The sequence below is a fragment of the Aquila chrysaetos genome, chromosome 1, assembly GCF_900496995.4.
Source record: "Aquila chrysaetos chrysaetos chromosome 1, bAquChr1.4, whole genome shotgun sequence".
Taxonomy (NCBI): domain Eukaryota; kingdom Metazoa; phylum Chordata; class Aves; order Accipitriformes; family Accipitridae; genus Aquila; species Aquila chrysaetos.
In genome coordinates, this window is record NC_044004.1 from 81,003,892 (window position 1) to 81,019,300 (window position 15,409).

The window sequence follows — 15,409 nt, forward strand, 5'->3', positions numbered from 1 at the left end:
AAGCAGTCCTGCTGAGGGAACCCTGTCCCCCCCCCCCGACGTCCCCCGTGGGGTGCTGGTGTTTCTAGCCCTTGAAAAGAGCAGCTCCAGCCGCCGTGGGGAGAGGCTGGCGGAGAGGACCGGGATGCACGGATGCAGAGATGCACAAGGATGCAGGCACACGGGCAGGGATGCCTACATTTGTTGTTCCTCCTCACCCTCAAAACCAAGAAAAGCTTATTTCTAATGAGGGACACAAATTTAAAAAAAAAAAAAGCCATAAACTGGGAGTTCAAAGAAAAATACCGGCTTAGGCTGATCGGCATGTTCTGTTTAGGTTTAGGCACTTCAAAATGTCTTTTTTAAAGCAAAATAGCATGCATTTCTGAGGAAAGCTATCCTTTGAAACAGAGAGCAGAGAGAAGCAAAGGTTATGCTAAGTAATAAAAGAGCAGACTCTTTCAGCACTGCAAACTTTTTGCCAACTTATTTCCAAACCCAGAAATGCCTAGAAATCAAGAAGTGGAAAGGGTTTTTCCATCCGAGTCTGTGGCAGGAGGTGCAGGCTGCAAGTTTATTGAGCTCCAGGGTGAAACCAAGAAGCATTTTCCTCCTGTAACTCCATTTAAAAGACTGTTCTGGTCCCGCATGATAAACTTAGAAAATTACCAACCTAAATATTCCCCTGGCCAAATTCTACCCATCTGGTTTTGCCTCAGCATCATTCTTTGGCTAAAATACCTTCCCAAGTCTTTTTATCTGTTACGCTGCTGTATAATCATAGCTTCTCTTAGCCTTTGTCTTTCGGCTGAACAAGCTGGGAATTGGCCTCTCCTTTCCCGAAATTGATACCTTCAGCCTCAACAAATTCACTTTTTCCCTTTCACAAAATACTCGGTTGCCAGTTCCCAGCCAGCTCCCGCCTCGGGTGCTCCCGTGGCCAGGGATAGCCCAACTTCTCCGGCAGCTTGTCCCAGCCCTGCCTGAGCTGTGCAGAGGGACAGGACGGACCCGTGGTCATCAACCCCCCCCCCCCCCCCCCCCCCCCCAAGATCAAGGGTTTCGGCAATGCCTAGAGCAAAGAGCAGCATTCAAACGCCGTGCGGGCGACACGCAGCGCTTGTGCGAAACAAGGCAACCTTGACCCCAAAGGGCTGGTCAGGCGTGACCTCTTCAGCCTTAAAAGCGACTATCTTGCAACCCATCTGACCTCTGCAGAAGAGCTTTCTTGAGACCTCGGCAACCTCAACTCCCATAAATACCCTAGATACCATAACTCCCCAGCCATCGCCCCCGGACCACACAGCCCCCTCCACCTCTGTTTTGTGAGGATTTCAGGGCTCGTTTCCTGATGGCTCCTTCCTCCTGTAAATCCAGCAAATCCGAAGATTTTATCTTGTGCATCTCTGTTAAGAGCCCTTCTTGGGGAGGTGGATATTTGCCAAGCACTTCCTCGGCTACTGATCCGGTCTTAAGTTTGTTAAGCAGAGCCCCAAGCGTCCGCTGTAGCAATCTAACCACAAAACCCAAGCAGCACAAAAGGCGTACCCAGTACTCAACACCTCATTTCACAACCTAACAGATGAAGGCAGCACCCTCTTCCCCCCTTTCCCACACGCGTAACCTCTCTGCGTGCTTTTTTCCACATCGGCATTTCACGGCGTTGGTGCTGGGGAGGTGGAGGTGAATTCCTGTTGAGCAGGGACTTTTCTGGGAGGTCGTTGTGTCTCCAGATTTCTTACGGAGTGAGGCCAAGCATGAGGAGGAAAACACAAATAAAGGCAGAGAGGAGAGGGAGAGGGCGGCAGTGCTTCACTATTTGTAGGAATATTGGTATTTGGCTCAACTGAATTGAATAGGGCTGACACACACAAAAAAATTGTAAATAACAAGTATACTGGTTCGTTTTGCATGACTGGTCTCTTGAAATGGATAATAATCTCTTGAAGACAACACATAACATACCTGGTTTTGGTCCTGTACTGGCAGGGACTGGACACAATGTTCTTGCAGATCTCCCAGCCTGAGATCTAATTGTTCTGTACTGAGAAATTTCTGAACCACACAGGTATGGGAGGCTTAAAGACCTATCTCTTGACACCCAGATCTCCAATGGACGTTGAAGGCGGACCTACAACTTTGCCTTCTTTTTATGAAGATCATGGTGATTCAGGTAACTCGGCCTAGAATGCAGGTGAAATGGATAGTTTACAGTCAGAGGACTATAGGCTTGGGAAACGAATCTTAAAAGAGAGTGGCAGAAATTATGTTGCTTAAACAAATAAGTACTCTCCTGAAGCCCCTCAACCTGAACGATGGTATTTTCCTTTTAACTTGACCCGAACAGCTGGGCAGTCTCCGGTCATGCTCACATGCCACCCACGCTCACCGCTCCTTTATTCCCCACTCCCGTCCTGGGATTTAGCCAATGTTCCCAACCATCGGTACGAGAAAAGGGGTGTCTCCTCCCAGCAGATATCTGCAGCACGGCCGTCCCAGCACCCCATCCTCAAGGGCTCCTGCATGGCACATGGCACCCGCAATCTCCTGCATCACCCTCGACAGGAGACCTGGCTGCTAATGACACTGGGGGAAAGACGGAGCGATGCAGCGGTATCGTTAGCATATTTCTTTGCAACATAAGGAAACGAATAAGCTGCTAATTCCCAGAAATTCCCATTGCAGAGAAAGATCACATCTTAATAGAGGTGAGACATCAAGCTGGTAAGTTGCAGATACATGCATAAAAAAAAAAGATGGTGCGCAGAACGGTACAGGTCTAAAACTCACTAAATAGCTCAAAAATGACAGTCAGGAACATCTGTGGCAATATTTGATCACAGCCAAGAGCACAAGGGAGTGATGCGGGTGAGAGAGGGGAGGACACGAGGGGGATCCATGAGGACCCCCTCCACAGAACATAACATCACCCAAGATCAACCAGTGCGTGGTGGAATTATCCCTTCCGTCCCGGAGCAGAATGGGAAAAATTCTGCGCGCTGCTGAGGATTGCATCCTTGGCCAGAGGAGGGCCACAGGGTGCACTTTTTGGGGAGGACAAAGATCTGAAAAAGGGCTCAAGGACATCGGTGGAGCATGAGGCAGACAGATTAGAAAGACACCCAGCGCCATGGCGGGACGGCCCTAGACTTGAAGTCCCGCGAGCTTTCACGGACATGCTCCTCACACCATATGATGGAGAAACAGAGAACGGAGAAGGTGGCAACATACTTGCTCTTCCTCCCTCACCCCTCAAGAACTATCTCTGGTTTTCTTTCTTACAGCAACAGCAGCATTGCATATCTATCAAGGTGTGCCCTCAACATGGGAAGCCACGCAGCTGGACATGGGTTGGCTTACATTACACAACTAGAAGCGCCAAACTTTCCCAACAGCTTAGTCCTTTCCCCTCACACCCAGGAAAGCAGGACTGCCCAGAAGCTGTCCATAAGAACAAATCTGGTGAAATTGTTTGGGTCTGTACCCAAAGCAGAGAGACAGGTTTCCCTCCAGAAGAAGATCCAGCAGTAAGTCTCTGCCTTACCTCTTACTCCTGAGAGGACATGCTTGCTAGGGAGCCTCAGCTGCCTCCTGCCACCACCGGTCCCCTGTCCCAGCTCCCCCAGCTCTGAAGCCCCTTCAAAACAGCTTCCAGAACAGCAAGTTACACAGGTTACATCCACCCAGATAAGTTTCCTGATGGGCGAAGGTGGAGAGGATGAACTATGATCAGGATCTGGGTGGATCATTCCCCCCGCCCCGGATAACAACCCTTGGGTCCATTTCCCTCATGAGGGGCTTCTGGTCTGCAGGCTGATGAAAGACTAGACTGTCTCCCCAGAGCTACCTTCCAGCAGCTGTTGCTGATGTTACCAGCACAGGAATGGCCCTGGGTTGTCCGTTCCTCCCCTTTTTGCCCCGTAAAACAACAGATGGAAGAAGCCAGGGAGAAGGTTGATCAACAGTTGAGAAGAACAAGCGCTCGCTTGACCTACTCACTCGCAAAACGTTGACGTATGGCCATCCTGGTCTGACTGGGCACTATGATGAAAGGCAAGCAGGGAAGCAGCACCAGCCACGGCTAAATACCTGCTTCTCGCCCCGGAGTCACCCAGCTCTGCCAAAATACACCCACAAAAGCAGAAGGCATCACCCCGACTCCTTTGGCGTGACCTAAGATGCTCGCGAGAGGCCGGGGATCCCAAGGGATGCCGGCAGGAGCTGCCTGTGGCCCTTCCCCATCCAAAGGACCCCGGCATATGGAGGAGGAAGAAGAGCCTTGGTCTCTCACCTGCACAGAGACTCCCCAGATTTTCTCAGGACCCTGTAAGCCAAGAACGGGATATTTCCTGAGGATTAGGTAATGACAAAAGAAGCTAGTGGCAAAGAAGTTGGTCACAGGTCTGGGAATAACCTGTCCTAAAGCAAGTCGCTTTTATACAATTTCATCGGTGATGACAATTTGTTTATGACTTAAAGAAAGTTGTCTTATCCATAATGTTACTTTAACCTTCTTAACTAAAAGCTTTTTTTCTTCACTACTTAAAAAACTTTCTACAGCAATCCCATCAGTGGTCCCACGGATAGCCTGGAATGTTTCCTGTTGTTGGCTTTAAGTGCTCTTCCCTTTACGTCCACTAACTACATACTTACAAAAATAAAATTAAAAAAAATTAAGGAAGCTGATGAGTCTTTCAGGAATCCTAAGTGCCACACACAGGTGTGGATTCATTTACCTTTTCGGCAAAAGCATGGAGTCACACGGTCCCTGCCCCTCATTACATACCATTCCTTACCCATTGCTTTCTTCATTGCTCCATTTGCTTTTGTAAGGCTGCTCTGAAAAAGAAACAAAACAAACAAACAGGGAATGACCTAGGTTTTATTTCCACGGGGTTATTTTCAACCTGGATCTTTTCAACCTGGATCTTCTCACTGGTTTTGTTTACGGTGCAGCTCCACAAAAAAGATGCGACTGCACAAGTGAGGAGGCAGCGAGCTGCAGTTCGTGGCAGAATGAGTGGCCAGTGGCAAGGAGCCCTTAAAAAGGAACATAAAAAGCTCTTGCACCTAAGTAACGAGTGATGAGATCCAGGAAAAAAAACAATGGTTACCTTTGCTGTACCCTGCGATCAGACTACAAATTCCATATGATTTTATCTAATAAAAAACCCGTAATATTTGTCTGTCTTTTTCCAGTAATGCAGAATGAGTGGCCAGTGGCAAGGAGCCCTTAAAAAGGAACATAAAAAGCTCTTGCACCTAAGTAACGAGTGATGAGATCCAGGAAAAAAAACAATGGTTACCTTTGCTGTACCCTGCGATCAGACTACAAATTCCATATGATTTTATCTAATAAAAAAACCCGTAATATTTGTCTGTCTTTTTCCAGTAATGCAGATTTTTAATTCATGCGTCTCCTCGTTGTCACGCTTTTTTCAGCACCGCCAAGAGAGCCAACATCACACCTTCTTCTGGACTGTCAGACAGAAGCTGCCGAGCCAAAAACAACAGAAAGGAAAGGCAAAATAAACATTTCTTTCATCAGTAAGCTTACAGGTGAGGCTCGCAGCGTTGAAAGGTGTTACCTGCAACGAAACCAAACGACCAAATTTAGGGTCTTAGATCTGAGCTTGGAAACGTTCCCTGGGGCAACAGTCCCCCTCCACCAGAAAGCCAACAGAGCGCAGCCGGGACATAAGGGACACATAGGAGCTACCTAAGCTTTCCAGACAAGCCGAACTGGCATGGAGCTACTGGGAACAGCTTCTGGCATAGTTATGGGACCACCAGGAGCGTTATCCAGGAAAGCAGGACCACAAGGACCTCGAAAATGCCAAGGGGCTTTGGCAAAGTGGCAAATCAACACTTGATATGCACAAAAAGTATACAGTTTCACTATGCAGTGAGAAAGGTTGCCGCACTAAAAAGGGAAGATACAGAAACATATAGAAAAAGAGGCAAAAAGGCTAAGACTAGAAAGTAAGGCACAACAGAGAAGAACCTCTTATAAATGTAGGCAAGTGCTTTAATTCCTTATAGAACTCTATTTTTTCTAGATATATTTGCTGTCTTTATGAAGAGTTTTCTCAGTGGGTGTCTCCTGGAGCTGAAAAATCTTTTTCTTGCTCTGAATCTCACAGGAGTCAAAGAAGGGAATTTATTCAAAGCCTGTATGTGAGATTATCACATATCTTCTTAGTTTGAAGAAGTAAACAAGTTGTTTGTGTTTCGAGTGAGAACATTTTCTTCCTATGAAGCTGCCAGAGGAATTCAGTGCATCTTTCCACAATGACCTTTGAAAATGACCGTATAAGCCTTCGCCACCCTATGAGAAGTACAAACAACAGAAAAAAAAAAATTATTGAACCATCCAAAGTGGAGATCTAGCACCTCTTCCCTCACTTTATGGGGGTTTAATACTTAGTCGAAACTTGCCATGCAAAATCTGATTAATGATCTTTAAAGCCCAATACAATACCACTGCAGATTCAGCCCTTAACTGAAACTTAAATACCAAGCCTAGCAATTTGTCTCCAAGCAAGCAATACCTGAGATACCAGGGAAAAGGCCAAAGCTTTGCATTAACAAAGGGGAAACTTGCTTCTCAGTTCTGGTTAGCTATTTCTTTTCTCACGTCTTGAGCAGGTAGGAAGGTCTGCAACCTTTTAGCCTCAGCCAGAATAGAATCTTACATATTCATCACATATCTGCAACATTCGGGCATCTACAACAAAAAAGCGTTGCCCTTTCCGACCCAAACTGTTCTGTGATTCTTGATTATTGCTGAAGCCTTGTATTAAATTATAAAATCACAGAACTGTTTGGGTTGGAAGGGACCGTTAAAGGTCACCTAGTCCAACTCCCCTGCAGTGAGGAGGGACATCTTCCACTCGATCTGGTTGCACCGTCCAACCTGACCAGGAATGTTTCCAGGGCTGGGGCATCGACCACCTCTCTGGGCAACCTGTGCCAGGGTTTCACCCCCCTCATTGTAAAGAATGTCTTCCTTGCATCTAGTCTGTCTGAATCTACCCTCTTTTAGTTTAAAACCATTACCCCTTGTCCTATTGCTACAAGCCCTGCTAAAAAGTCTGTCCCCGTATTTCTTATAAACCCCCTTTAGGTTCTGGCAGGCTGCTGTAAGGTCTCCCCAGAGCCTTCTCTTCTCCAGGCTGAAGAACCCCAGCTTTCTCAGCCTGTCCTCACAGGAGAGGTGCTCCAGCCCTCTCATCATTTTTGTGGCCTCCTCCGGACCCGCTCCACCAGGTCCATGTCCTTCCTGTGCCGAGGGCTCCAGAACTGGCCACATGGCAACAGCTCAGATTAATTGCATATTATGCAATACCGTATTTTAATGAATCAGTTTTAAATGTGCTGCTCTTCAATTTTCTTGTGAGTTCCTTTTCATCGGGAAAGGCACACGGGTGAGTTCAATTTTGCTTTTGCGTACTATTATTTTCGATCCTTTCATTACATCAGGTTTATCGTGTTACAGTTCCGTTGAGGCAGTCATTACTCCAGCCTCGTGCTGGTGCAACACACATCTTTTTTTTTCTGCCTCTTGTTTTCCCTCAGGCCGAACAATTACCATTCCTTTCCTTGTCCATTTCTGGAACTATCTTTTGTCCATTTTATCTGTTGAGAGCGGCCAAAACCCAAGGAATCGGAGAAGCTTCTCATCAGTTTACTTGCGCTGGGTTATCCCTGAGCACTGGGCTGATGCATGCATTAAAGACATCCAAGAGGATGGTGAACATTTTTATACCGATTGCAGCTTATCTCAAACCAGCCACTTACTCAAAGTTTCCTCTCTCCTACTTCACCTTTGTGCCCAAGGTACCGAGCGGGGTCAGCAGCTCCTACATCACCTTTGCCCCTTCTGGTTTTGAACAACTGATGCAATTCTGCATTTTCTTGTAACACCAGCATAGATAAACACATAAAACGCTGCTTATATCTCTCCCGAGTTAATTATTACACTGCACAGCCCAGTCAGTGCAACACGGTGTCAGGCAAAGCGAGACAAGGAATTCTTCCCGACTTCAAAAGAAACACTTCATTTTCACCACCTCCCCTCCACGGTTTCCTAATCTCAGTTTCACCAATTTGTTTTCCATGGTGAAAGATTTCTCTGTGAAGGAGGAAACTGTCTATATCTGTGTATTTAGCTACATTACCTCACAGTCCTTATAAGTAACCTCCCAGTTCTACGAGACCAACAAGATTTTATTTTTTCATAACAAAGACTAGAAACATAGGTAATAAATTATAATTCTGACCTTCAGTTTGTCCTAGGTGATTCTTAAATATGCAGGAATGTAGTAAAAATGTTTATTTCCATGGAATTCAGATAATGCATTATATAAAACTCTACTAAAATTTGGTTTTGTCATGCAGTAAGCAAATCACAAGCAAAACAAGATGAATGGATGCACACCAGCATAACTCCCTCTCCATCTCCTGTGGCATCACTATTGCTACAGAGACGTACCAATTGTGAAATGTATTCCAGTCTCTTAATCTGGAATAAAAATGTCTACATGCAGATTTATTTTGAGATCATCTTAATGAATTTTGACAGCGTTCTGTCTCCCCATCCAGAAAAGAAAAAGAAAGGCAACAGGAATCTCACGCCTGCAACTACAACTGCAGCGAAGCTGGGACATTCGCTCCCGAGGGTTTGCCTGTACAGATATCTTGCCATTTAAAACTGTTTTAGGAACAGTCACAAAAAACTACAAGCAGCAACATAATAAAGCCAGTTTAAACTGTGTATCTGCAAGAGAATCTAAGTTTGCCAAAGCAGATGATCAAGCATCTGCGTGTGTTAATTGGTGTGAGTACCCTTAAGCGAAAACCTTCTTGTACACCAGCATCCAAAATTATTTCTTCTCTATCAAGTACCATACGAGTGAAAGGTCTCAAAGTCTGATCTAGAGAAATGCCCTGAAGGTGGCAGAACTTTGAGAAGGGATTTTTTTTTAAGTTGTTTCTGCAATATGCTGAGAAGGCGTTGTACTGGGAGCAAGGACCGAACAGTTAGTCAGCGCCTTGGACTGCTGAATGGTGACCGATAATATCCTGTATAAATGAGAGATACCCAATGTAAAGTTTGAGGTGAATCATAAAAATTAAGGTGGCAGTTAGGCAGCAGACTCAATAGATGGCAGGACATCTTCAATGAAAGAATCAGACAAATTTTAACAGCGAGATAAAGACACTACACAAACACTCATTTTACGACACGTTGACTATGGCATCACAAACCGTGTCTTACAGAGAAGAGGACCCTGAGGACCTGGGTAGACGAGTGAAAAACGTCTGGTTTAAAAATACCACTGTGTGTGCATTAGACTATTTGACTGCCAAAAATCTTCACGCTCATCTGCAAAAAGTTACAGTCTATGTTGTTTCTTGCTTTAGTAATCACTCCTCACCAGCCTCAGTTCTTACACCTAGACATACGATTATTTCATTAACATATAATTATACTAACATTAAAAAGCCAATTAATGCTCCATGCAGTGCAACTATGCTGTTTGTTAAGTTGATGCTTTTGCCTGTATTCCTCATAGACCAGTACTTTCGTGACAGCACTTCTAATCTCATTGAAAGCTGCTGTTTGTGGTTCAAACACGAAGTTGACACACTTTAATCAAGAGATCCTTCAATGCAAATTTCCCCAATTCATGCTGAAATGTACAACACTTCTTCTAAGGAGCAATTCCTGAAATGGCTCACAATGACATCCCAAGGAAGTTCTGGTATTCCACGTCTCTCCATTTTTCCAACTCCTATATAATACCTAAATAATATAAACCTAATGTTCCCTCTTAGCCACAAGGAACACACGAAGACAAGAGTAACTTCCAGAAAATACTTTCTGAAATTTCCCTAACTATTGTTTAAGCTTCCGTCCCCTCAACACATGTGAAATACAATCTTTTCTAACCAATTTTTGTTTCATTACAGAATAACTGAGAAGACCAAGATGTACGACATGCTCCGATTTTTGTTATTTTACATTGAAAATTTAGCATCCATTGTTTTTTGTTTAGAAGGGCAAACACACCCACACCCCTAGATAAATCAGTTTTATACCACTGAAAGGTATAATTTTCGTTAGGATAAGTAAGCCCCAATTGGTCTGCAGTATTTACCAAACAACAGCAGAAGGCTGTCTCAGAAGATTAATCCAGTTTGTTTTAAGACTGCCTTCTCTGTTCAATGCAGAATAAATGGTACTGATCAAACAGGTGAGTAAAACCTCAGACTTGGTATCGTGATTCCGTATGCAGTCTGGAGTTACACGTGTATTTTTAAACATGCCTTTTTAACATTCCTTCAACAATCTGGCTGATTTCAGTGCTGGCTGAGCATCAACACCAATCGCTGCTAGATTTTTCATCTTGAAACACAGGAACATTTGCTTGCTATGGCAAAGAGGGAAGATTTCCCATTGTTACCCACAGTGCAGATTTGGAATATGTACCAAAACATACCCCGAGGTGGGGTGCAGTGGGGGGGGGGGGGGGGTGTTGTTGGTAAAATGTTGTAATTATCCAAATGAAAGGAAGGAGTTATTGTCTTCCTGAATATAGCTACCTCTCTCCTACCAGTGCTGCTGGACCAGAATAAAAAAAATAAATGTATTATTTGGTTTTCTTTACAGTTCTGTAATAAAACAATTCACAGAAGGCAAACATGAAATTTCTCTGAGGAAAATTCCTCCTCCTCCTTCTCCTCCCCCTCACAAGATCGTCATCCTAATCCTTCATCCTACTTGTGAACTGTTAAAAAACCCCCAAACACTGCTCTTCAAAACCCAAGTGCAATAGGGTAGCTTTCACCTTTGTTCTGTAACACACCTAGACCTTTAATACAAAGAGCAGCAACATGACTTTAGAGGCTCTTTTCTCATATTTACGTAACTGAACCTTCTTATTACAGGTGTTGCCTTCTTTCTTGGAAATCGGAGAGTATTACCATCCCAGGGAACCACAAATGAAATTATTTGATAGTACTACAGCCCGCTTTTTGCAAGCATATGCGTTTATCCCAATGCACAAGCTAAAACAGCACGGGCAATTTCTTGTATAACACTGGATGTGCTATATGCATCTTTAAACACACATTCCCCCCACCTCCCAAAATAGAAACACATATCAAAGAAGTTATATGATCTCATTGCAGGAAAAATTACAATATCTTTATGTTGAAAATTATGTCACTTGAAAGAAGAATCACGCTTCTCATATTTGTTGGCCACTAGTCATCTCTAGTGCTGTACAGCAAGGAAGATAGGAGTCATTTGTGAAGACACCAAAAAAAACCCCCAAAGTTTATTAAAAGTGCTGATGTCTTCTGAAAAATCACCAAAGCAAATGAAGCATGGTTCAGCTTCAAAAGGAATCAAATGGCCACCTTCTAATACAGATGCGCACGTGTATTAGATTTCATATCAAATAAACCCGCTTGTAGGTAACCACACAAATTAAGGGGAAAAATTCAGCACCCTGGAAATAACAGGGCAAAAATTTTGCTTAAATGTATGCATGCATACGCTACTATTTCAGTTGTGCCTCTTCATTACAGGTGTACAGATGAGACTAACTACAGCAAATACTGCATACTTACCATGCCACAGAATAAAACCAGAACATAATCAACCTCACAAAAAGTGGTATCTTTCAAGAATATCAGAAAGATTAACACAGAATAGTATTAAAAACCTGATTTTGCAAGTGATCTGGGGAGTAAGAAGGAACTGCTAGCATATTCATTCATTTCCTTAAACCCTGAATACTTGATAACCATCTCCAGAACCTAGTTCTGTAGGTGATAATTAAACTGTCTTGTTTTTACAGCTGCTTTCTTCTTGAATCGTTGAGCTATTCAAAGGAAATCAGAAAGCAGAATACCAAAACCTACAGCGAGTGCCCAAGCGTCTCAAGCTTCTTTGAAAACCTTTATGCAAGTGGCACACGTCTTCTGTACTTCTTACTGTGGCTATTTCTTGTCTGCTAGTTTTGCCCGAAGAGTATTTTATCTCGGTTGCTCCAATTACCTTTCTTTTTATACACAGATATTTGGGAGAGCAGAGAAGCCCATTTAGAAAGCCACGTGAGGGCTGCAGGTTACACAGCCATGCTGTGCTGCCTACGGACTTCTGCACACCTGCCCCAGGAACAGCTAAGAAATGGCTAATTTTGCACATTTAACTCTCCTCCTGTCAGACACGTTTCGTGGAAATGCTCCCCCCACACCATTATCCACCCGCTTAGTCTAATCAGGTTCCTCTATTACTGCAGGGGGCTGAAATGGAAAACTAACTACAATATCAGATCATATCTGAACTGACAAGAAAGTAACTCTGAACACAACAGGTATTTTCTACAGATGAGGTGGATCAGACCCGTCTAGAAATTTGGTAATGCAATTAATAATGGAGCCACGTCCTCTTTTTGCAACTGAATTGCAACACGTTTATATCTACAGAGACTACTCAGAAATCAATCATCGCATCTCACTGTGAAAAATCTTTCAGTTCTGCATTCTAGGAAATGGGTATAAATTAACACGTACAGAAAAAAACCCACACTTTACCAGGAATGTTCATATAAAATTTAAAAAACTTAAACTGCCTTAAAAAAGAAGTCTGGTTAAGCATTCCGTCTTTCAGTTAATTCAACACTCCTACAGGAAATACATCTACATTCACAAAATATAATCATTTTTGATTTCAAACACGTATCACGCCTCACGGTACATACTGAGAGGAAAGAATTTGTCTATCCTAGTAAGCATCCACGTTTATATACACTCACACACACCGGGTACTTTAAAATAAACAGCATTCATTTGAACAAAAATATACTTCCAACAACGGAATTTCTCTATTAAATCCATGTTTATTGCTTAAGTTTTATCACAGTGGAGATTAAATTATGCTTAATCATCCGGTCAGTGCTTTTGTACCTTCTTCAATGCCAAAAAAGCCATTTAAACCAAGTCATTCATACACTCGAAGTCTTATTACCATCCCACCATTCATCGCCTCTGTGTGCTCCTTTAGTTGCCGCAAACTGCAAGATTGTAAAAAGGTATAGCTAATAGGCTTATTTATAATACCATTTTCTTCAAGTATTCAGAAAGCAGTACAAGTAGCTGTACTGTATATTAGAAACATATCTGTACTGTTATTTATTGCTATAGGATAGAGGCTCCTGATGGAATGATAGTGAAATATTGCATCACTGTGTATGAAGATGATCTCAGCATCCTGTAATCATCACAACTCTTCCCATGTTAGTGAACAACACTAGGTAACTGGGTTTCTTTTCTTTCTCTTTCAGGCATGGGATTTCAAACTACAAATAAATAAAGCATACACTCACAACATGTGTAGTGCAAATTCCAAGTAAACAGAATGACATGGAAATAAACTCATAGTTGCCAACTTTGGTTCAGCAGGGCAGTTATGATTTTTACGCCCAGCGCCCTGCGTCCCCAACCCTCGGCGCGCACCACCGCCAGCGTCCCATGTCGGCGACAATGATTGAAAGAGATTGTTGCAAGGAGGGGCCGTAGCAGGGGAAGGGGGAGACGACCACCTCTGCAAACCCTCGCGCTCGCGGGTGGCCAGGCTTCGCCCCACGCGTCCCGTCAGACCTCGGAAGGAAGGCTGGTCACCCACCGGGAGAGCAGCCTCCCGTCCCGCGTCGGAAAATTCGTATTGGCAACTATGTGAAACATGGATTGCGTGGCCCAGACTAATAGAAGGTAATATTTTTTTCCAGATACAACCACTGAAAGAGAACATCTACAACATTGCGACTTATAAAGAACTTAATAATAATGAGAATTAATAGGAAAGACATTCAACTTGGGGGGGGGGAGGAGGGTGGGTATCTGTTGTTTGTTGGTTGTTTTTTTTTTTAAACAAACCCCAAATAGTGGTTTGATTCTGCACAGCTCTGGGCCATTACAAAACCTTCTGCACTGAGCACAGGGCTAGATTTTCTTTTTCGTTGTTGTTGTTTGTTTCATTTATTTTTCTTAATTATGCAAATCTACTTCCCACACAGCCATATTTTAAACTGAAATAAACTCCCTAATATTTTCATGGCATAAATTATATATGCAGAGAAAGGCAACAAATAAAATGTTGTATAAATTAAAAACTAGGACATATTGTAGACTTGCTCAAGACCTTTTTCTCCAAAGTACTGGTAGTGAGCAGAAAAGTCATGCAGCTTATCAGTAAAACGAGTAAATATTTTTGCCATTTTTCTTCAGTGCTCATTTTAAGTTTGTTTTTTGGTTTGGTTTTTTTTTTGGTGTGTTTTTTTTTTTTAATGTCTGTGTTCTCAGTCCTCAACCTGCTATTTCTTGCACAAAGACTGGGAAAAATTATTTTTTTTGAACAGCATTCTTACACAACATGTTGAACCCTCAACAAAGGAAACACAGAACTAGCACTAAAGTTCTCTCAGCTAAAAGATGGATATATTAAAATAATAAAAAAATAAAAGGAGAAAACCTCTGCAAATAAAAAGAAACCTCTCCTCATTTGGGACATACACATTTAGCTTTTAAAAACTGAAAATTCATAAATACGGTCATTGTGTAACTTTAGAGAATTAAGGCTTCTAAAAACTTCAGTGCCAAAATAACCTCTCTGCATCAGTATTAAGAATAAAATATTTTCCATTTTAGGTTGTGCTTGCCTTTTTTTTTTTTTTTTTAAAGACTTTTCTTAGTTCCGTAGAATTTTGTCACATAATATTACATACTGAAGGGGAGTGTTAGAACTGCTTATTGAGGTTTTAAGTAGTTGTTAGACTAAGTTACAGCGATAAAAGTCGATTACTGATCTGATTCATTACTACTTTACATGGGGCGGTTGGCTCATTTCACCTTTTTTTCATGCTTAATGTGGCCATTTCTTCTATACTTGCCATTTGGTATCCCATTCTGGTAATGTCCATTAACGGCGCTATGTTCGTCATTTGACCAAAGATGTTTGCTTTGTTTGCGGATAAATTTTGTTATCCTGGCCAAAATATAATAAAGTAAGGCAGCACCCACTAGTACAACAAAGGCAATATCCAGTAAGAAATACTGATATAAAGAGATGCTGTAAACAGCAGCACGTAGATGTTGGGCTCCGTTGTGACGGAGGATGTAATTAATCCAGTATACAGTCCGGTTAACAGGATGACCAGGTTGGTCTTTGTGAATCTCGGACAGCCTCTGGGCCCGCTGTCGGTAGCTGTGGGGAAGAAAAAGAAAGAAAAGGGAAGAAAGGAAAAATCGTCATCAGCGCTCTGAGTAATGCAAGCCTGCAAACACGTTAATATACTTAAGCCTCTTCAGATCAAACAGCGTATTACCGCAGGACTCTCGTAACCGCCAGCATACAGAG

At 43.0% G+C, this 15,409-nt stretch overlaps 1 protein-coding gene across 6 annotated transcripts in view; it reads right to left on the reverse strand.

The window, feature by feature from the left end:
• Positions 1-12,873: 12,873 nt before the first annotated feature.
• The window catches only part of UGT8 (UDP glycosyltransferase 8), a 49,721-nt gene continuing 47,185 nt past the window's right edge, over positions 12,874-15,409 (reverse strand). For all 6 annotated transcript variants that reach the window (XM_030021999.2, XM_030021963.2, XM_030021978.2 and 3 more), the window contains exon 6: positions 12,874-15,256. In XM_030021999.2, coding sequence (XP_029877859.1) covers positions 14,893-15,256 — 364 coding nt within the window. In that variant the 3' untranslated portion in view covers positions 12,874-14,892. The remainder of the gene's footprint in view (positions 15,257-15,409) is intronic.